This window comes from Pongo abelii, chromosome 1 (assembly GCF_028885655.2).
Source record: "Pongo abelii isolate AG06213 chromosome 1, NHGRI_mPonAbe1-v2.0_pri, whole genome shotgun sequence".
Taxonomy (NCBI): domain Eukaryota; kingdom Metazoa; phylum Chordata; class Mammalia; order Primates; family Hominidae; genus Pongo; species Pongo abelii.
Window position 1 is genome coordinate 96,072,621 of NC_071985.2, and position 23,114 is coordinate 96,095,734.

Genomic DNA, 23,114 nt, shown 5'->3' on the forward strand with positions numbered 1-23,114 from the left:
AAATTCCTGGGCTCAAGCAATCCTCCTACCTCAGTCTCCCAAAGTCCTGGGATGACAGGCGTGAGCCACTGTACCTGGCTTCACTTTTTCTTCAATGTTAAAATATTCCCATGCACATACACCCCTACAAACATACCCCCACCCCCGTGAACACTGAATGGCTATACTGTCCCCAATCATTCAGCAATACTTATCAATATTAAGGAGTGGTCCATGGTAAGTGCTGGCCGTGCATATCCCTGCCTTCCCAGCAGGGGATCACTCTGCAGGAACCTAGAGCCATGGGCACACCAAGAATCCAGCACTTTCAACGAGAGAGGTATTATGAAGTGTTTCGGGACCCATGGGGTTGTGCTTCCGGAGTTAACACTAAGCTGAGAGTGGGGAGCATGCAGGGGCCCAGGGGAATGCAGGAGGGAGGCCGAAGGGAATCCAGGCAGAGGGAACAGCCCATGCCAGGACACGGAGATATGAAAAAGCTCAGCATATTTGGGAAATTGCTCATAGCCAGGACTAGGTGCCAGATGGATTGCACACTGCATGCAGTGAGTGGTGAGAGAGGAGGCTAGAAAGGCAGATGAGGCCAAACTATGAAATAATGAAAGGCTGTACCACAGCAGTCACAGTTTATTCCACTGGCTGGGTGATATGGGTGAGGGCTGTAACCGGTTGCAGGGTGTCAATAGACCTAGGTTTCAGAAAGATCACTTTGGAGATGGTAGAGGGAAAGTTGGAAGAAGGCACAAATGAAACAGAAGCACGGGGTTAGGAGCAGCAGGTGCACCAGGGAGTAAGGGTCTGCATTGCAGCAGTGGCAGGCGCCACATCCACTATGAGACAGGAAACATGGTGGCTGACTGGAGGAAGAGCAGAATCTAGGCAGATACCAAGTTTCACATTGAACAGAAACTGGGCAGACTGGGAACCATTAACTGGAATCCAAGTTGTAGGATGAGAGTCCCAGCACCAGCGAATCCCCCAGCCTAACTTACCTGGAAACTTCTGCTCCTCCAACACGCCATTCTTCCCAAACAGTTTAGCAGAGAGTTGGGGGTGACTACTGTTCCAGGACCTGTCAATCACAGGTGTCAGCATCGAACCTCCCAAGCTCAGACTCCGACAAAAGGAAACATGTGCCAGGCATAAGCAGAGGGGCCTTGCATAAACCTCCATTCCCCTTCCTGACCAAGGGCTTCCCTTCCTCCTCCCAGAATCTGGTTCCAAGCCAGGAAGCCCTCCACTGGACCTTTTAAATCACTAACAGTTAAAGTATACTCAGGGTTAAGATCGACTGGCAAGAGATGCCAGGGGTGACTCTTAAGACCGGGGCATGGTGAGACAGGAATGGGAGAAAGAGAAGGCTGGTGGATGGAGCGAGGCTTGCTCATCAGCAAAAAGAAGCGACTTACATGCTGCAGTTGCTTTCCAACAGGATCTCCTGCAAAGCCAACCAGCCACAGTTAGAGGAATGCCAGGATAGTTCACCATCATATAACCACTGAATAGGTACTGTGGTAAGCAGAATAATGCCCCCCCAACCAAAAGTGGTCCACATCCTAATCCCTAGAACCTATGAATATATTAGATTTCATGGCAAGGTTGCAGATGGAGTTAAGGTTGCCCATCAACTGACAAAACAGGCCTGGCACAGTGGCTCACACCTGTAACCCCAACACTTTGGGAGGCCGAGGCAGGTGGATCACCTGAGGTCAGGAGTTCGAGACCAGCCTGGCCAACATGGCAAAACCCTGTCTCTACCAAAAATACAAAAATTAGCTGGGTGTGGTGACAGGCACCTGTAATCCCAGCTACGCAGGAGGCTGAGGCAGGAGAATTGCTTGAACTCGGGAGTCAGAGGTTGCAGTGAGCTGAGATTGGGCCACTGCACTCCAGCCTGGGTGACAGAGTGAGACAACATCTCAAAAAAAAAAAAAAAAAGAGAGAGAGAGATGTGACAACAGAAACAAAGTTAAAGTGATGTGATATGAGAAGGACTCTACTACTGTTGTTGGCTTTGAAGATGGAGGAAGGGGCCACAAGCCAAGGAATGCTGGCACCCTCTGGAAGCTGGAAAAGGCAGGGAAATGGATTCTCCAACTAAGCCTCCAGAAGGAACACAGCCTTGTTGAAACCTTGATTTTAGCCCACTGAGACATATGTCAGACTTGTGACTTACAGAGCTATGGGATAATATTTGTCTTGTTTAACCCACTAAGGTTGTAGTATTTTGTTATGAAAGCAAATCGAAAACTAATACAGATAGCATGGGCAACTTTAAAACCACACACCGCTCCGCACAGTGGCTGGCCTATGGAAAGAACAGAACTTTTGGAGTTAGATGCATCTGTGAGTCCAGCCCAGAGACCTTGGGCAAATTTCATCTGTCAAATCAGAATCAAAACACCCATGTCATAGATCATGGCAGTGAAGTGAGATACTGCACTTAAAGTATTTGCCATGTGTCAAGAACTCAATAAATGGTAGCTATTGTGTTTATTTTTATGGTTTTTATGGGCACTTTCCTACAATTCCGTGAGTATTATCTTCCCATTTTACAGATGAGAAAACCAAAGCTCAAGGATATCAGGTGATTTTATAAAATTGTAAAAGACACTGAGGTAACTCAGTCCTGTGATTCCAGAGCATTGGTTCTCTTTCTACAGATAACAAGGCTGTCAAAGTCATTTTAAAGGGATTTTTTTTTCCCGTACTTTAGAGAAAACATAAATTAAAACATTAAATTTTAAAATAAAACAGTAACTCTTTTCTCTACATTATTCCCAGCTGTAGGAGGGAACAACCATTTTAGCTGCAACCAATTCTAAATAGAACTAAAAGTAGTTCAGATAATTAAAAGACAGGTATGGATGGATAAAAATGGAGAGAGAGATTTATGGGCAAAATCAGAGATACAGGATGTTAGCCCCAGTTCCTGGTAGTCTCTGGAAAAGCCTATGGGCTTCTGAAACAGAACAGGCACTGAGACCTCCCAAGCCAAGGCCCAGCATAAATCTGTCCAAGATGCCTTTAAGGCCTGCCAGGTACTATGCTAAGCAGCTAACACACATTCTCATTTAATCCTCACTCAAACTCTAAGAGGGAGACATTGTTAACCCACCTTACAGATGAAGTCTCGGAGATGTAGAGATGATAACCTAGTATTTGGCCAAGATCACTTAGCATCTATGCTCACAAATGGGAGAAGCCTGTTTTTGTTGTGAATCCAAACCATATGACCATATGATTCCAAAGTCCTGAGTTTCCTTCCAGTCTATTGTTCGGTCTGGAGAAGTAACCTATTTGTGTAGTTTTTTTTGTTGTTGTTTTTTGTTTTTGAGACAGGGTCTCACTCTGTTGCCCAGGCTGGAGTGCAATGGTACGATCTCGGCTCACTGTAACCTCTGCCTCCCAGATTCAAGCGATTCTCCCACCTCAGCCTCCCAGATAGCTGGGACTACCGGCACGCGCTACCACGATGGCTAATTTTTGTGTTTTTAGTAGAGATGGGGTTTCACCATGTTAGCCAGGCTTTATTTGTGTTTTTAAAAAGACCTAAAGAATACATAAGGAGCTCTTACAACTCACCAACAAAGACAACAAATAAACCGATTAAAAAGTGAGCAAAGGATCTGCTAGACATTTCTCTGGAGATATACAAATGGCCAATAAGCACATGAAAAGATGCTCTGCATCTTTGGCCATTAGGAGAATGCAAATCAAAACCACAATGATAACACTTCATATCAATCAGGGTGGCTAAAAGCAAGAGATACAGATAACATCCTCTATCTCTAACAAGTATTGAGGACATGAAGAAACAGGAGCCCTCATATTGCTGGTAGGAATGTAAAATGGTGCAGCCACTTTGGAAAAGTTTGGCAGGCTCTCAAAAAGTTAGACAGGGAATTACCATATGACCCAGCAAGTCCACTCCTTGGTAACTATTCAAGAGAAATTCAAATATGCGTCCACACAAAGACTTTTCCACAAATATTCATAGTAGTGTTGCTTATAATAGCCAAAAAGTGAAAACAATCCAAATATCCATCAGCTGATGAATGAATAAAGTGCAGTATAGCAATACAACAGAATATTATTTGGCAATATAAAACGAATGAAGTAGTAATACATGCTATACAACCTGGATAAATCTGAAAAATGATGCTAAGGGAAAGAAGGCCACATATTGCATGATTCCACTTCTCTGAAAAGTCCTGACTAGACAAATCTGTATAGACAGAAAGTAGATTAGTGGCTGTCTAGGTCTGGGGAGGCGGAGAGGGAAATGAGGAGTGACTGCTAATTGATGGGAGATTTCTTTTGGGGGTGATGGAGATGTTCTAAAATTAGATTGTTGCGATGGTTGTACTGTAAACACACCAAATATACTGAAAACACTTGAGGTGCACACTTAAAACAGGTGAATTTTATGGTATGTGAATTATCTCTCAATAAAGCTTTAAAAAAAATGTCAATACGCATTTTCAAGAACGTCAGTATGAGCACGCATTTCTTCATTTTAGCTTTCCCACCTCACAAACCACCACCCACACAAATGAGGCTGTCCACAGTCGCGATCATTCTGTTTCCATTGTATACGAGGACTAAGTGTTGGTCAGCCCCTGCAGCACATTTAGTTTGCTAAACTAAAAGATTTCCGTTCAGTAAACTAAGTTTAAATTTCTTTTTTTAAACCAGAAAGGTGTTTTTCTTTTTTTTTTTTTTTTGTCTTTTTGAGACGGAGTCTCGCTCTGTCGCCCAGGCTGGAGTGCAATGACTTGATCTCAGCTCACTGCAACCTTCCCCTCCCGGGTTCAAGCGATTCTCCTGCCTCGGCCTCCTGAGTAGCTGCAACCATAGGCGCGCACCACCACGCCCGGCTAATTTTTGTATTTTTAGTAGAGACCAGGTTTCACCATGTTGGCCAGGCTGGTCTCGAACTCTTGACCTCAGGTGATCTGCCCGCCTCGGCCTCCCAAAGTGCTGGGATTACAGTCGTGAGCCACCGCGCCCGGCCTCGGAAAGTTTTTAAAGGGCTTCGAAGGGAGGGAGGAATGACAGAGGCGTCTTTTCCCATAAAGTGGCCACAGTTCTGCACACGGCACTCCCCGCCTGCACAAATCCGGACTGGGAGGGCCGCTCCCACCCGGCGGGAGCGAGCGACGGCCCCGCGAGAACAGCGACCCCTTTCCCCCTTCCATCGGGACGAGGGCGTTTCCCATGGCTACCTGCCGACGCCCCTCCCTCCCAACCCTCGCCTGGCAGCCCGGGACCTGGGGCCGACAAGCCATACCTCGTCTCGCGGGCCACACGCGAGCACCTGCGATCGCGACGCCCAGCCTTCGCGCCTTCTCCCTCCGCGCTCCGCCCCCTCAGAGCCCGGGGGCACGGGGCGGGGCTTGCCGGCAGCCAATCCCCGGCGGCCACGTCGGGAAGAGCCTCGCGGAGCCCAGGACCGTGTGCCACCGAAGAGTAACGGAACTAGCGCAGGAGCTGTCGACCGTTGTCCGTGCGCCCAGACCTCGGCCCGCAATCTCTTCTCTACCGCCAAAAATAACGTTTGCAGAAAGAGTGGAGTAGAGCGGAGTGGGTGGGCGAGGGGCGCCTGGCGCTGTGCGGGCCGAGGGGCTTCCTTCCCGGGGGTGAGCGGCGCACGTGACACTTCTGGGCGCGTGTGAAGGCAGTGCCCGGCCGAGAGTCGCTCCGTGCAGACGCGGGCTGTCTGCGGCAGAAGGGGGCTCTCTGCTCAGTGGGGCGCGGCCGATCCGCACGTGCGGCCGCCGCCCCTTTCTCCCGAGCTCGCAGCCCCGGACCCGCCTCTGCCATGGCGCTCATCCCGCCGCCCCCAGCTCTGGGCAGGAGGTGGCGGGGCTGGGAGGCGCCAGCCGCGGAGGGGAGGGGCGCGCGGAGTTGATGGGCCGCCCGCCGTCCGTCGCGGCGCCGGGGACACTCCCGCCGCCTCCGCTCGGTCCTCTTTGGTCCCTGGGAGCGTGGGCTGGGCCGCAGGGGGCTTCCGTGGGCCTGGCCTCTCCCACCGCGGGAGGAAAGAGCAGGGGGAAGCCCCCGCCGCCTGCCGCCTCCGAGAGCCACGGTGTCCTCGGGCCGGGCAGGCGTTGAAGACGAGCCCGGGCGGGGCCCCCGCGCGTCGTGCCTGTCGCCTGCCGTGTCCGGAGCAGAGGCTAGCGCCCGCCCGCTCGGCGCCCCGATTCGTGAGAACCCCACCCTGCCGGGCGTGGGCGACGGCCGGCCGGGGGCGCGCGGAGCAGCCGTCGCGGGGCCTCGCCGCGGCCTCCAGCGCCCCAGTCACGGGGAATGCAGTGGCCCCCGACCCCTGGCGCCTCCGCGTGTCTGGGCTGGGCCTCATCGCTCGCCTGCTCCACGGCCGCGACGCTCCTGGGCCGAGCCGGCCGGGGCCCCCTCATGGCGGCCAAGTGGTTCAAGGAGTTCCCCCTGAACCTGAAGACCGTGTCGGAGCGGGCCAAGCCCGGGGGCGGCGGCGGCGGCAAACTGCGCAAGAACTCGGAGGCAGGTGGCGCTGGGCCGGGTCCTGGCAAGGGCCGCAAGAACTCAGCGGCCGAGCTGGGGAGCGGCAGGGCTGGCGTCGGCCCCAAGGACAGCCGGCTGTCCCGCGACAGCCTGCAGGGTCTGATTCAGGCCGCCGCGGGCAAGGGCCGCAAAAACTCCCGGGCCACGGAGGAGGAGCCACACCGGGGTGCGACCAAGAGCTCGGGATGCAGCACCTACATCAACAGGCTCATCAAGGTGGACACTCAGGAGAAGAACGGGAAGAGCAACTACCCCAGCAGCAGTAGCTCCAACTCCAGCTCCTCTTCCTCCGCGTCCTCTTCCCCTTCCTCCCTGGGGCCCGAGCTGGACAAGGGCAAGATTATTAAGCAGCAAGACACGGTAAGAATACATCCTCCCTTGGACCACCTCTCAGTCAGAGGGGAGCCCTGGGCACCTGCTAAGCCCTAGGCTTATTTAGACCTAAGAGGCAGTGAGGATAGGTTTCCTAAGGTCCTTTCTCCCTCCACCATTTGGGAACTCCTAAGTGAGCATTTAAAATTCTTAGACTGTTTTTTAATTCTTGAAAAATTCTTATTCTAGAGGTGGGGAGCTTTGCAGAAATGTACTAGCCATTGAATTTTGTTAGCAGTTTAGAAGAGTCGTTGAATGAGATATTCCTGTTTGGTTACATTTGACCCCTTTATAGATGTGGTTCATTTTAATTTTGATATTCAGGGGAATTGCAAAGCTAGGCTTGTGTATGACTTTTATGCTTCTTGAGCATAAGGAATGGTAACCTCTCAAGTGTGTAGGATGCATTTCAAAGCTTCAGGAAATGGGTTGACCAACAGTCTCCATTGATTTGGAAGTTCCATCATTTTCTGCAGTTCCACTGAGTAAAGGGCTCCTCGGAGCTTCAGCAAATCTCCAAGACTGCTGCCTTTTCATTCATTCCATGGGCATTTGTTGTGCAGCAGCCATATGAGAAAAGGAGCACAGGGCATTAAGGGCTGTGGAGGATACAGAATATGACAAGGAAATGCTCTCAAGGAAATTACAGATGAGAAGAGAGGGTGTTTCCTGCGACGGACACACTGGAGGTTTTCTGGATGCTGTCCAATGTGGAGAAGTTAAGAAAAGGAGTGTGAACATAGGAAGGGACTCCCTCCATTCTTGCTGAGATGAGTTGGTCTGATCTGGTTGTTTTTATCTTCTCTCCGATGTGAAAGGGGGAGAGAGAAGAGCTCAAATCGAGATTTCAGACTCCGGTCCAGGCAATCACTTCCTAACATGGGAGCTTTAATTTTCTCTTGCCCAGGCTTCAAACATGCTACCTCCCTGATTGAAGTCAAGAACCCATAACACATGCTGTGTATGTCTGCATTGGGCACTTCTGTTCATTCTTCCATTCATTTTTTCATGCTGTAAATACAGCATGCCCACCCTGAGCCAGGCACTGAGTGGAGAGCTGTGTAAAGATGGACGGGGACCCAGCTCATATGTTATTCAGTGGTCCACCTGAATGTGTGACTAGATCACAAGCACCTTGAAGCCACTGTATCTTGCAAATGCGGTACACATGGTGGGTAGTCAAGAAAAATGGATTAAGTGAATGGTAGTCGCAGTCACAGTTCCTTGCAGTGGTTGTCTGGTTATTTTTATGATTGTCACTTCTGGATGTCTGAGGTTTCTGAGGCTATTTCCAGGCTGTTTCCTCCTCTTCGCTTCTCCTCATGTATCTGAATTCTCACCAACTCCAGTGTTACTTCTAAACTCTTTGGAGAATGTAACGGAGGTTGTGGAGCAAGGCCTGGAGCTTCCTTCCTGAGAAGGGTCCCCTAACCTCTGGTGGTGTCACCCATGTTGTCACACATGCCTTCTGTTTTTGGAAAGACAGATGCTTTCTGACACAAAATAGGGGATCCCAGATAGGGATCAAAACCCTATCTGGTCTGTAGCCTGTGACAGTCAGTTTGCCTGTGAATTATTGAACGTAGAACACCTACAATACTGTTTAGTACTGACCTACTTCTCATCTATGAAGCCTGTGTCTTTGGAGCTGTGATCCACTCCTTGAGGACAGGAAGCATGTCTTGAGTTTATTTTGACTCCCTCACAGTGCCTAGCCAGTGCTGGTGGATGACTGACTGACTCATTATGACTGTACTGCTCAGCTGATTGGAGTTTAAAAAACTCAATTCATAAAGGGTATGTGGTAAAGCCACATACCCTTTATGCTGTAAAGCCACAGGTGCCCTTCACTCCCCATATCCACCCCTGCCACCCTCTAACCCAGAAAATGTTTTATTACTTGGAGAAATAAAGGGAGGTACAAAGAGCCTTGCGGATAAGTGAAAGAGTTTAGATGAATTGTTGCAAATCAACTATACAACCAAAAAAAACAGGTGTTTGTCTAACTGGGACACATGATCAAGTGCAAAAGCTATCTGGAACTGGTTATAGAGATTTTGACCTCCTTGGATATGCAGGAGATGTCAGTAGCCATTTTGATACCATTGCCATTTTGGTATATGGTGGCCCTTAGCAACTGTCCTCTCTTGTTTTACAGGTCATCATTTTAGAAGACTATGCTGACCCTTATGATGCCAAACGGACAAAGGGTCAAAGGGATGCAGAGAGAGTTGGAGAGAACGACGGTTACATGGAACCATATGATGCACAGCAAATGATAACAGGTTTGTAAGCAGGCTCTACAGAATAGAGATTGAAATCTCACACTCAGTGAGTGTTGTAATATAGTAACCGGTGTCTATTGGGGAAGAGGGATAAAGCAATTTAACCAGATCCTGCTGACTTGAAGAAACAGAAATTAGACCCCAAACTAATGTCGGACTATCTAGGTAACTTCCTGTATGATTTAGTATCCTTCAGAGTTTTAGAATTTACAGGAGTCTTCAAAGTTTTTCTAGTTCTATGCAAGATGACATTTATGAGTGCAGATCTGCTCAGAATATGATGTTCAGATTTAACATGATTATATACATTTTGGGGCCACTTTCAGAAGCTTTAACATTCATAATGGGAGTCATACATCTTACCAAGAAGCAAATACATACTTAAGGGATTTTAATCTATTAAAAAATGCAAGCATGGCCAGGCGCAGTGGCTCGTGCCTATAATTCCAGCACTTTGGGAGAGAGGCGGGCAGATCACATGAGGCCAGGAGTTTGAGACCAGCCTGGCCAACATAGTGAAACCCCATCTCTACTAAAAATACAAAAATTAGCCGGGTGTGGTGGTGCACACCTGTAATCCCAGCTATTTGGGAAGCTGAGGCACGAGAATCACTTGAACTAGGGAGGAGAAGGTTGCAACAAGCCATGATTGCGCCACTGCACTCCAGCCTGGGCAACAAAGCAAGACCCTGTCTCAAAAAGAAAAAAAAAAAGGCCATGTGCGGTGGCTCATGCCTATAATCCCAGCACTTTGGGAGGTCGAGGTGGGCGGATCACCTGAGGTCAGGAGTTCAAGACCAGCCTGACCAACATGGAGAAACCCTGTCTCTACTAAAAAAAAAATACAAAATTAGCCAGTCATGGTGGCGCATGCCTGTAATCCCAGCTACTCGGGAGGCTGAGGTAGGAGAATTGCTTGAACCTGGGAGGCGGAGGTTGCAGTGAGCCAAGATTGCGCCATTGCACTCCAGCCTGGGCAACAAGAGTGGAACTCTGTCTCAAAAAAAAAAAAAAACAAAAAACAAAAACTGCAAACATGATGTGATTCTGTATTTTGTAGTAGAAGACTTTCTCAACAAGTTCTACAGTATTGGAGCCAAAAATTTAATTACCAAGCAGTAATTATAAATTACTGCTGGTCGGGTGCGGTGGCTCACACCTGTAGTCCCAGCACTTTGAGAGGCCGAGGTGGGCAGATCACCTGAGGTCAGGAGTTCGAGATCAGCCTGACCAACATGGAGAAACCCCTGTCTCTACTAAAAATATAAAAAATTAGCCGGGCATGGTGGTGCATGCCTGTAATTCCAGCTGCTCAGGAGGCTGAGGCAGGAGAATCTCTTGAACTTGGGAGGCAGAGGTTGCAGTGAGCCAAAATCGTGCCATTGCACTCCAGCCTGGCCAACAAGAGGGAAGCTCTGTCTCAAAAAAAAAAAAGAAAAAGAAAAAGAAAAAAAAATCATTGCCGTAAACCAGGCCATTCAAGGCAAACCACCTAAAACCAAAGAGTAATCTTGTAACTTTTAAAGTCAGAACAATTCCAGTTTGTGAGCTAAGCAGTCACTCTGTCATTCTTAGTGTCAAACTTTTCCCTTTTAGTCATAATTCTCTTAAGTTGATGTAAATGATACTTAAATAAAAATAATATAGATTTATTTGTGAACTTTATGTATTCACCTAGTTTTCCTTAAACAGTCTTCCATCCATAATAAGAAATGTAATTGCTGAATGCTGACTCAAGGGAGCCTTATTTGACTCTTGTGGGTTTCATGCCTGGGAAGAGTAACTGGTCCCACATGAAAGACTTTGTCTCTTCTGTTTAGAACAGATTGAAGAGCTGTCAAGCTCAGGTTCTGTAAGTATAGTCTCAGAAGAGTTGAGCAGAGAGTAGCAGCAGCACATTGGAAGGGCCAAGACAGTCTTCAGAATGAAAACGAGCTGGAACAGGAAAGCCTGGCTCCGCTTCCTGCTTCTCTGCTTACAGAGATAAGGCCCTCCGTGTGGGGAGGGTGTACCCTGGCCAGGCTGTGACCCTGAAGGTCACTGGACTGTGACCCCTAATGAAATCTGTGAATGAAAGGAAGTGAAAATGAACTGTCAGAATTTTAAAAAACATCAGAGCCTTGAAAGGAATAGGGAAAAGGATTTACTTTTACATAAAATTGAGGAAAAGGATTTTCTTAAAAAAAAAAAATAAGTTTTATGCTTAATTGTGATTCACCTTTCTTTGTCCTTGGGTTTTTATTCTTATCTTTCTCTTTAACTAAAGTAGGCAGTTTATACGGTACATCTGTTTATTTGGATAGCTGCACTGATAAGAGGGAATGTGCTGTGATTTTATAAAAATGAATATAATTTTGGGGGGTTTTTTTGTTTGTTTTTTTCATGTAATTCCCACAAGAGCTCTGTAAGCTAGGGGACTACAATGCTGTTCCCCTTGTGACAGGGTGACAAAAAGCAAGATCAAAGGGATTTGGTCTTGCCTGTGTTAAGGAGACGTTTTAAGAGACAGAGCAGGAATTAGCACCCGGATCTCCCACTCCACATTGAGTGGTCTGCCCCTGACACCACATGGCGTTCAGGACACACTTGAAATGCCGTATGCAAAACCACTGTAAACTTCACCTGAAGTGAGGCACCTTTCCACTCAACCAAGAATGTTGTCTTTAGAAGTCAAAATCGTCCAACATGGAATAAATGTAATAATAATCGCTAGCATTTAATATTTGAGTGTGTATTAAGTTCCATGCTCTGTTTTAAACAATTTCTGAAAATAAATTCATTTAGGAACACAAAATTAATATATTCAGTTGGCAAATAAATTCAAATTTATTAAAAATCCAAATTACTAACTTTCTAAACTAGTGATCTAAGTATACTTTGCTCTTAACTTTAAAAAAGTTGTATTCGTGGATTTTAAAGTTTCTTCATTTAGAATATATATCACAAAGCACCTTCTCAATCAGTGTAGAGACTCTACCTCTTATTCTACCCGTAGGTTACAAGCTGGACAAAATAACAGGAAGTGAGTTTATCGGAAGCTAGAAATAAAAGATTTGTTGCTGGGCTTTTGTTTTTTGTTTTTTAAACCTTTTACTTTTTTATTCAGTTTGCTGCTTGTGTACCTGATTGTCAAGTCCAAGTTCGGAAATTTCCCGTCTGTCTTGAGAAATGATAGAGAGTTTTTTTTACTTGTTTCAGCATTTCTGAAGATGGAAAGGATTTTAATGAACACAATTGAACTGTGGAGTGGTTAAATCTGTGTTGCCATTCTCTGCATTGCCTTTTTTCTACCGGTGAAATGGGAATTACAGGCCTGGTTTTAACAATATCTTGGGCGTGTAGAATACTGCCCATATGTTGTTTTAGAATACCCAACAAATATTTCTTGGGGTTTTTTTTTTTATTATGTACTAGGCCCTGTCCTGAGCTCTGGGCATACAGGAAACAAGACCCACATGATTTCTGCCCTTGGACCTCACAGCCTAAGGGGGAAGCTGACCTAACACCAGCAAAGAAGATAAGTCATTGAAAAGCGTGATAAGTGCCATGAAGTTGAGAATAGGAGCCAGCATCTACCTCAGGGGCAGAGGAAACTGAGAGAAGCCCATGGCTTTCCTGTGGCCAAATCACTATGGGACCCAGGAACCCTGGGTCCCCCCAAAACTTTGCTCTTAACTTTTAAAAGTTAAGAATTTATGAATTTATGAGTAAATTATCACTGAGATTTATCCAAAGGATTGTTCATAAAAAGATATGACTGAATACAAGGCAATATTAATATAAACCTCTGTTGTTTTTCTGCTAAATTCACAGGAACATTTAACTAAATATTCTAGCTAAAATATTTAGCTAAATATTTGGCAGAAATATTCTACATAATCTAGCATTAGGAGTTTCAGCCACCGCTTTGAAACGTTAGCATCGGACAGGTCTTTAAAAGTTCCCATTGGCTAGTTAGCATGAGGATTCTTTCTGCAGTTGATGTCATACAGCTGTAAATTGAGAGCTTACTAGGTACCAGCCTGGCCAAATTACCTCACTAAATCTTGCAACAACCCTGTAAAGTGTTTTGTTTGTTTGTTTGTTTGTGTTTTGTTTTTTTTTTTGAGACGGAGTCTCGCTGTGTCGCCCAGGCTGGAGTGCAGTGGTGCAATCTCAGCTCACTGCAATCTCTACCTCCCGGGTTCAAGTGATTCTCCTGCCTCAGCCTCCCAAGTAGCTGGGATTACAGGCACCTGCCACCACACCTGGCTAATTTTTATATTTTTAGTAGAGACGGGGTTTCACCGTGTTGGTCAGACTGGTCTCGAACTCCTGGCCTCAAGTGATCCTCTTGCCTCGGCCTCCCAAAGTGCTGGGATTGCCAGCCACAAAGTGAGCCACTGTGCCAGCGGGTTTCTTTATACAGTTGAGGAAACCTAGGTTCGGAAAGATTAAATAATTTGTCCAAATTACACAACTGAAAATACCATGTCATTCAGCAAGCTGTGATTTTAGCTTTTGAGCTCCAGTCAAAGATTATTTTTAAAATTTTATTTTTACTTCCAAATGATTTCGTTGGTTTGTTTAAATAGTCAAATCTAAGAGAACCTCACTGTTCGAGTCTCCATTAAAAAAAAAAAACTATTATCTCCATCTGGCCGGGCCCAGTGGCTCATGCCTGTAATCCTAGCACTCTGGGAGGCCAAGGTGGGAGGATCAGTTGAGGCCAAGAGTTCAAGGCCAACCATGCCAACATAGTGAGACCCCATCTCTAAAAAAAAGAAAAACTATTATGTCCATCGTTGCCTATGATTTAAACAGAAGAAACCTATTATGGAAAAAAGTGCAAATGAAAACTGGTTTTGATTTGTCTTTATTCTCCTCGCTAAATTTCAGGGTTTCTGAATTGTACCTGCTTTTGTTCAGATGTTTAGATTTATTCAATAAGAAAATATTAATTTTAAAAGCTTGAGCACTGATCAAAGATAGGAGTAAAAAATTGCCGAACAGCCCTGTTTCTGATTCCAAGAGGAAAATAGAGTCTTAAGAGGCTCCAAGTTTAATGTTTTGGAAACATGAAATGGGTTAAAATGGATTAGGGGAAAAGGCACATTATTTGGAAATTGGAATTAACATTTTACGTGAAATCATTTGAGCATAAAGCATGGTCTCTGGAGTTGGTAATAATTGGCCTCACCATAACTGCTGCATGGACTGTGGCTTCTGTGTATTCACCTGTGAAAATAGGGTAACACATCTGTCACTGCCTTAGTGAGGCATCAGTGAGATTCTGGGCATAATACACCTAGCAGGTGTATACCTAGTCAATACAGCCATGAGTTAGACACTCCAGAGACAATTCTATTTCCAAAGAGCATTCTGGACCATATAGGGCAATACTTATTGCTAACTACAATTAATTTAGTAAAAGAAAATCTTAGTCTTCTGCTAAGACTTTCTTGTTTTTGTGTTTTCATGTGAATGACATAATTACCTGCAGCGAGTTGGGGATTGAGAAGGGAAAGTTTTGGGCCCCTATAATGTTTCACACGAACCAACTGTGTGTTTTTAGTAGGTGCAGGTCAGCCCTGAGCTTCAGCCCCGGGCTGCAAATGAGTGTTTATCTGCTGCCTGTCCCCTGCATTCTGTTGTCTGCTGTGGTAAATGGCCTCTATCGGCAGCCAGGGTGTAGCTTCCTCTTGCCATTTCCTCCTTCTCAGGCTCGTTTCCTCTTGGAGCCAGCTCTGCACGTCAGGGGCTATTCTCCCTGCAGGAAGGGTCGGCTTGCAGCCCCACGATTGTTTCTGTTTCTATGGCGCCTCAGGTTTGGGGGCAGCCAGGTGTTGGAATGGACTGGAAGGTTACTCCCCTTGAAGGGGGGGTGGTGTGGGGAGGGGAGGCCTGTGCTCAAGCCCTTTCTTCCCCTAATTAAACATTGTTTCAAAAGATGATAGCAGTTTACAGATTTTGCCTAATCCCAGGACCCTGCAAGAAAGCATTCTCAACTCCATGCTTTGTGTATCTCCCAGAACTCTAAGTGTGGGGAGACTGTCTAAATAGAAGGACCTCATTGCAAAAGTAAAAACTCAAAACGCATGTGTAATAAGAACTCAAGATTCTAATCACTATACATCATTTTATTTTATTTTAGGGGAGCTAGGCTGGAAGGCCCGCTGGGAACACTGCCCATCCACCCTGTACATTTTAATCCAAATGTATTGAAATGTCCTTGTGAGCAGGGCTCCTTCTGTCTTAAGGTTGGAATCACCTCTTCTTCCTTTTAGTTTAGCTGGGGCAGAATTGCAGCGAGGACCTTGGGAAAGGGTTTCCCCAGCCTATGCCAGATGGTCTCAACTGAGTGTAAACTATGATTAGAAACCTAAAAATTGTATTCTATATTCATCCTTTGAACTCCTTTGTGTTTTCTGCTTCCCTTTTCTTATTTAGAAAAGTTCCTTTTAAAAAAATTACAGCCTTGTCTTAATTGAACTAAGAACAGAGTATGTTTTTGTTTCTTGTTTTCCATAGCTCTATTTGGAGTAAGCAATGAAGAAGAAAAGCTGTAGGATTGAGAGTCCAGGGACTCAGGGGATGCAGCTCTGACCTCAGACAACCCCAGATACCTGGCCTGGCCTGGGGGTGGGGGCCAGGGACAGTTCTTTCGATTCCTACATTCTGATGTGGAAGTGGTAGACACAGGCAGTACCTTTCTCCTCAGGATGGGGCTAGCAATGACAGATAGGCTCCGGAGCACGAGGAACCAAGATGGGGACTGTGGGCACCCAGGAGGTGTGGAAGTGGTTCTCAGGTTAGGTGCTCTTTAGAATCACCTGGGGGATTTTTACACTGACTCCCACACTGCACCCCAGACTAATCCAATCCGAACCTCTGGTAGTTAAAGCAGTGTGTGTTAAAGCCCGCGGGTGATTTCAATGAGCTGTCCCTGCACAGAATTTGAGACAGCTGCTGACAGCCCCTAGTCAGCAGAGAACTATAACCTCAACCTATACCTAAGTTTTGCACTTTTGAATTTGGTGTCCTGATTTTAATAACGTTTCCCTCATTTGTTGCCCTCTTTTTGTTATAGAGATCTTAATGAGTCAGTGGCATTTCTCCACGGACCATCCCCACACCTGTTTTGAAGTTACAGATAGAAAGTCTTTCCACCCTTTGTGTCTGCAGCCCTGCAGTCTCCTGAGCCTCTTCCTCCTCACCTGACCCCTCAGCCTTCTTTGCTGGCACCTCCTTCCAGCCACCCTTAACTGAAGGAGTCCCAGATTCTGCCTTTGATCCTCTCTCGTTTTCAATCTGCCGTCCTTTTCTCTTGTGATTGCTTTCATTCTCACAGTATTCACAACGATCCGTTTGTTAACCCCTTGACATATTCCTCCAGATCCACACTATCACCTGCCTGGAGACATTCTCGAGTTCCCTCCCCTCCCTCTCTCCTCCCATCCATCCATCCAATTATTATTTAGCACAATGATATGTCCTACAGTATTAAACAAGATAATGGTGGTCTCTGCCCTGGCAGACTCCACCAAATTGAAAATACAGACACATCAACATATAAATGGATGCAGTGGGAGAAGAGCAGGGTGAGAGTGGGTTGGTCCAGCCGTAGCACCTGATTAACTCTGTGGGGCATCAGAGAAGAAGGTGGGCAGGAAAGCCTTCTCCGGAGAGGAGAAGATGCTGAGTTAGATTGTAAAGGATTGCAAGATGGCCAGGACACCGGTGGGCTCAAGACAGTGTAGTATGCAGGGAACTGCAGAAGTTCCACTTGGTCAGAGCAAAGAGTTGGATTATGGGGAGATGGGGCAGGGTAGTGTTGAGAAATTGGGGAGAAAGACAGTGACCTACTCATGTAAGCCTCCCATGCCGTTCTGAGTGTTCTTCACTTCTTAAGTAGACAGTCGGGAGCTTATGAGGTGTTAAGAGATGAGATATCTGCATATAGAAAGTTCCTCCTTGACTATGACCAGGTGGAGGATGGTTTAAAGGCTTCCTGATGGGCGTTTAGAAGAGCCACAAAAATGACGTTTCTGTTGGTCTATAATATAGACTCTATATCACCAGCTCTGGTTGTCCAGACTCCAGCCATCTCTAACTCTACCTGGCAAGGCTCCTTGACCCCAGGCTGCTCACCACCCTGTACTGCTAGTTCCTTCTCACTGTGGCTGTTTGGTTGGCTGGTTAGCTAGCTAGTGGTTTGTTGGTTTGCATATGGTTTTTTCCATCTATTTTTATGCCCCATTTCAGACTATACCTTTCTGATTTACTCTATCCTGTACACCATGGTTAGAGTTACCTTCCAGTGAAACACAAATATAATTGTTATTCCCTACTAAAAAAAAAAACAAAAAACCTTATAATGGTTTTGTTTTACATACACAACCATCTAAACTTTGTGTCCTTACTTTTAAAACGTCTACACCTTGGCACCTGGCTTACCTATGCTTCCAGCTGCTTCTCCCATTACCCATTGCCTCTCTCCTTTGTGGCCTTCTGGCCTTTAGACTCATCTCTCAGCTCCCCATTATGGAACAAGCCCTCTATCGTTCCCACCTCCGTATCTTCACTCATGCAGCTTCCTCCACTGGAAATGACCTTCTCTATCAAAGTCAACTCATCTTCCATTTCTCTTCCACTTGGAGTCAATCCAAGTGTAGTGGCTAAGAGTATAGCTTCTAGAGCCCAACTTCCTGCTTCTGAATCCAGGCTTTGGCACTTACTGGTTTAGACAATTTCCTTAAACTCTGTGCTTCAGTTTTCTCTTCTGTAATAATGGGGAAATAATGATATCCCATAATCTTAGAGTGATTGTGAAAGTTACTAGACACTTAGAATAGTGCTTCACACATGGTAAGCCATCGATAAATGTTAGCTGCTGAGTTGTTACTACTGGTTTTCCCTATAACACTTCTTTTACTTTGATTTATCCTGGAGTTATTAGCCCAATACATATTATTTGTGAATGTGTCTGGCTTCCCCCAGTTTATTGAAACTGCATAGGAGTCAAGAACTCTGACTAATGCACATAAATGCTTTCCCTCAGTGTATATGCAGCAATGCTTTGAATATCCAGACAGTCCCTGACTTACTGTGGTTTGACTACAATTTTCAACCTTTACAGTGGTGCAAAAGTGATATGCATTCAGTAGAAATTGTACTTCGAGTCACATACAACCATTCTGGTTTTTACTTTCAGCATTCATTAGATTACATGAGATGTTCAAAACTTTATTACAAAATGGGCTTTGTGTCAGATGATCGTGTCCAGCTGTGGGCTAATGTGTTCGTTTAAGGTGGGCTAGGCTAAACCATAATACTGAGTAAGTTAGATGTATTAAATGCATCTTTGACTTGCAGTCGATTTATAACAATTCTTTTATCTGTGCTTCCTGCCAAGATGTAAAAACTTTGAAGGTGAGCTATACTCAGAGCAGACACCAGAACCTGGAAATGAAGCAGGTTACCCTGAGGCCACTGTTTACAAACTGCAAGTGGCACCCCAGAGGTGTGCTTGTCTTCAGATGTAATCTCCCACCTTAAATGTGGATCCCATTATCTGACTCAGGCAACTGGAGGGAAGAAGTTGTAGGCACCTTCATTTTGCTTTTGTAACACAGCTGAGAAGTAATCAACCTATCAGGGAGCAATCTTGAGTTATCTGCTACCTTCAGCCAGACAGACAGAGGTGCTGAGGCAATTGGGTTAATGACCAGGCTTTTATGGCATCTTTGCTTTCAAGACATTGTGTATGGTGTGTGTTTTTCAGAAATTAGACGACGGGGTTCCAAAGATCCCCTGGTGAAGGCTCTCCAGCTGCTTGACAGTCCCTGTGAACCCGCAGACGGTGGCCTGAAGTCAGAGACCTTGGCCAAAAGACGGAGTTCCAAGGACCTCCTGGGGAAGCCGCCACAGCTGTATGACACTCCCTACGAGCCTGCAGAAGGGGGGCCCAGGGCAGAGGGGAAGGCACGGCCCCCAGACAGCCGGCTGCCCGAGAACGACGAGCGGCCCGCGGCAGAGTACGAGCAGCCATGGGAGTGGAAGAAGGAGCAGATCGTGCGGGCTCTGTCAGGTGAGGGCGCCAGGCCAGGCCCGCCCCAGTGTGACTTCAGTCTTCTGGCCACCGCATCGGCCCCACATTTGTTTTTTTCCTTGTGGGTACCTTTATATTCCTTTCTCTTCTCAATGTGCAACTGTTTTGGAAATGCCTGAAATGACCGTTGAAAGAACACACCTGGCTGGGCATGGTGGCTTGTGCCTGTAATCCAAGTCACTTTGGGAGGGCAAGGCAGGCGGATCACTTGACCCCAGGAGTTCAAGACCAGCCTGGTCAACATGGTGAAACTCCATCTCTACTAAAAATATAAAAATGAGCTGGGTCTGGTGGTGGGTGCGTGTAATCCCAGCTACTGGGCAGCCTGAGACAGGAGAATTGCTTGAACCCAAGAGGTGGAGGTTGCAGTGAGTCGAGATCGTGCCACTGCACTTCAGCCTGGGCGACAGAGCAAGACTCTGTCTCAAAAAATAATAAGTAACTAAATACATAAATAAATAAAAGTATAACCAAGCTGGGCACAGTGGCTCACACCTGTAATCCCTGCACTTTGGGAGCCGAGGCAGGCGGATCACTTGAGGTCAGGAGTTCAAGACCGGCCTGGCCAACGTGGTGAAACCCTGTCTCTACTAAAAATACAAAAATTAGCTGGACGTGGTGGCGTACACCTGTAGTCCCAGCTACTCAAGAGGCTGAGGCAGAAGAATAGCTTGAACCTGGGAGGTGGAGGCTGCAGTGAGCCGAGATCATGCCACTGCACTCCAGCCTGGGCGACAGAGCAAGACTCTGGCTCAAAAATAATAATAATAATAAAACAAAAGTATAACCACGCCGGGTGTGGTGGCTCATGCCTGTAATCCTAGCACTTTGGGAGGCCAAGGCGGGCAGATCATGAGGTCAAGAGCTGGAGACCATCCTGGCCAACATGGTGAAACGCCGTCTCTACTAAAAATACAAAAAATACCTGGGTGTTGTGACATGCACCTGTAGTCCCAGCTACAGCTCGAGAGGCTGAGACAGGAGAATTGCTTGAACCCAGGAGGTGGAGGTTGCAGTGAGCCGAGATCTCCCCACTGATCTCCAGCCTGGGTGACAAAGGGAGACTCCGTCTCAAAAAAAAAAAAAAAAAAAAAAGGTATAACCAATGTAAAGGGTGAAGGGAGAAGGTAATATATTTGATAGCAAGCATTTGAGTCAGTTTTTTCTTTTTTTTTTTGTTTTTTGAGACAGGGTCTCACTCTGTCACCCAGGCTGGAGTGCGTTGGTGTGAATCATGGCTCACTGCATCCTCAGCCTCCTGAGCTCAGGCAGGCCTCACACCTCAGCCCCCCAAAGAGCTGGGACTACAGGCGTGCACCACCACTCCTGGATTATTCTTTAATTTTTTAGAGATGGGGTCTCACTGTGCTGCCCAGGTAGGTCTTGAACTCCTGAGCTCAAGTGATCCTCTCACCTCAGCCTCCCAAAGTGCTGGGATTACAGGCAAGAGCTACCATGCCCAGCCTGGAGCCAGTTTCGTTTGATTTGAGTTGTCATCTCAGGTAACTGCTCATCCCAGTCCTGTGCCAGGTGCTGCCGTTTCATCTCCTTCTCTCCAGCCTAGGTGTCATGGCATCTCAGATGTATTATTTGGTAGTCTTTCTGTTTCTGAGTTGTCTTTTCTTTTTGTTTTATTATTTCATATTAAAAACTGTTGGTTTGGTTTTATAGGGTGATACACATTCTTGCAAGGATTCATTATCTGTAGCTATGTTTAATCTTTTATCCTAAAAATAGCAGAACTACAAGTAGTTTGGCTTTTTTTTTTTTTTTGAGATGGAGTCTCACCCAGTCGCCAGGCTGGAGTGCAGTGGTGCAATCTTGGCTCACTGCAACCTCTGCCTCCCAGGTTCAAGTGATTCTCCTGCCTCAGCCTCCCAGGTAGCTGGGACTACAGGCACGAGCCACCACGCCCAGCTACTTTTTGTATTTTTAGTAGAGACGGGGTTTCACCAGGTTAGCCAGGATGGTCCTGATCTCTTGACCTTGTGATCTGCCTGCCTTGGCCTCCCAAAGTGCTGGGATTACAGGCATGAGCCACCATGCCTGGCCACAAAACCACAAGTTTTTAAAAAGTCCATGTTGAAATATATTAAAGTGGTTTCCTCTCATAATCTAAAACTGTTTTTTACTGATGAATATTTTACAGAAAAAGTGTCTGTGGGATGCTAGCAGTGTGATCAGATGTCAAAGACAGCAGGAGCTCAGCTAGCCAGGGTATTTTGCAGTATATTATAGTTAATATTAAAGGGGGAAAATGCTGCTTTCCTGAGCCAAGGCAGGCAAGGAGGTTTTTTCCCTTTGAAGTTTACATGGATCACCCCAGTGGCCTGTGATGTTAAATGGAGTCTTCCTTCCAGTCCAGTTTGAAGGAGCTGAGCGACCTTCCGTCAGGGAGGAGACAGTGAGGCAGCACCACCGGCAGAAGAGCTGGACCCAGAAGATCCTGAAGCCAGCCCTCTCGGACCACAGTGAGGGAGGGAAAGTGGACCCGGGCCTGCCCCTGGAGAAGCAGCCGTGAGTCTCCTCCTCAGATCCTTGTAACAGACAACAGCTGGGAGCTTACTGACAGCTTTGTATCAGGGAGCACATTGGCCCATTTCACATGATTATTTTTGTTAATGAATACTTGCCTGGATGGGGCTTTTAATGAAAACCCATGTTCAAAGCCCAGTGCATTGTGCAAAATGGAAAGTGCACTGCATCTCAACAAGCTCATTGTAAGTCTTATTCTTCTGTAGAGAGTGAAAACTGTTCAAATGACACTAGCGCCGTTAACTCACTCTTGTATGATTGATAGGCTTTGTGATCCGGGATCACCCAGATCTGCATTTTGTCTGTTCTGAATGTGAAGCAGGATCTAGTTCAGGCTGTTGCGTCTCTGCCAGAAGTTCATTTCAAACACGCTTTATGGAACGATGCCCAGTCTGGATTTGTATTTTGACACTCACGGTGCCTTCCCCTCTTCCACCCCCATTTTTCAGCTGGTATCATGGTGCCATCAGCCGTGCTGAGGCTGAGAGTCGACTACAGCCCTGCAAAGAAGCTGGTTACCTGGTTCGAAATAGTGAGTCAGGGAACAGCAGGTACTCCATTGCCCTAAAGTAAGTAAGCCCCATGGCTTTCCTCATCTCCAAGGGGAAGGAACACTGTGTGACAGTCTTCTAGTCAAAAAAACATACTGCGAAGGTGGTCACAGGGGTGTGCATTGCAGAAAATAAGAGGCATTTGTTTGGACAATGGAACATGAGACACTTGGATGAGAATGCAAAATTGGTATTGGGTAAATGCCTCCATTATCTATTATGATAATGAAGGTCTTATTGCATTATCTTTGTGCATTAGTCAATTTCTACCTTACATTACCTAATCTGGAGTAGGCCCTCTCAGTAGAGAAATAATTCCTGATGAAAAGAATTATTTCCAACAGGGTAGTACAGTCATTCTTCTTTTATTCCCTAGTATTGGGGACTTTAATAAATCAAGATCCCCCTGATTGTCAAGATGCCAACTGCAATTTTGACACCAGTTTCTTCTGGTGAAGAAGGAAATGCTGACTTGCCTGTTGCTCCCTCTGTCTGATCATACACAGAAAATTCACTTTTGCCTGGTAGGCCTGGTGGAGTGTGTATCATGGAAATTCTCACTACTCTGTGAGTTCAGTGGCCCTATATTGGAGGATCATTGTCAAGAGCCCTAACAGCATTTCCTTCCTGAGGAAGCTGAGCCCCTGCAGCTGAAACAATCAGGCTGGAGGAGAACAGAGTTGGGCGGGGGAGTTGAGCAATATGGCTTAGAAAATGGGATAGGCCACCAGATAC

At 46.3% G+C, this 23,114-nt stretch overlaps 2 protein-coding genes across 6 annotated transcripts in view; one reads left to right on the plus strand and one right to left on the minus strand.

Annotated features, from left to right (window-relative positions):
- Window positions 1-5,754, minus strand: part of TDRD10 (tudor domain containing 10) — a 47,279-nt gene extending 41,525 nt beyond the window's left edge. Inside the window, exons 1-3 of one of the 3 annotated variants that reach the window (XM_054552551.2) lie at window positions 5,294-5,733; window positions 1,410-1,438; window positions 993-1,114 (exon numbers count right to left, since the gene is read on the minus strand). In XM_054552551.2, coding sequence (XP_054408526.1) covers window positions 993-1,095 — 103 coding nt within the window. In that variant the 5' untranslated portion in view covers window positions 1,096-1,114; window positions 1,410-1,438; window positions 5,294-5,733. Of the gene's footprint in view, window positions 1-992; window positions 1,115-1,409; window positions 1,439-5,293 lie in introns of all 3 variants that reach the window. The other 2 variants (XM_054552554.2, XM_024257163.3) reach the window with 2 other exon arrangements.
- Window positions 5,755-6,250: 496 nt separating this feature from the next.
- SHE (Src homology 2 domain containing E) overlaps window positions 6,251-23,114 on the plus strand; it is a 32,571-nt gene continuing 15,707 nt past the window's right edge. For 2 of the 3 annotated variants that reach the window (XR_010137786.1, XM_054552518.2), the window contains exons 1-5: window positions 6,258-6,906; window positions 9,077-9,203; window positions 18,967-19,272; window positions 21,654-21,810; window positions 22,278-22,397. Coding sequence is in view for 2 of the 3 variants with exons in the window: in XM_054552518.2 (XP_054408493.1) it covers window positions 6,313-6,906; window positions 9,077-9,203; window positions 18,967-19,272; window positions 21,654-21,810; window positions 22,278-22,397 (1,304 nt within the window). In the remaining variant the exon portion in view is untranslated. Of the gene's footprint in view, window positions 6,907-9,076; window positions 9,204-18,966; window positions 19,273-21,653; window positions 21,811-22,277; window positions 22,398-23,114 lie in introns of all 3 variants that reach the window. The other variant, XM_003775558.4, reaches the window with a different exon arrangement.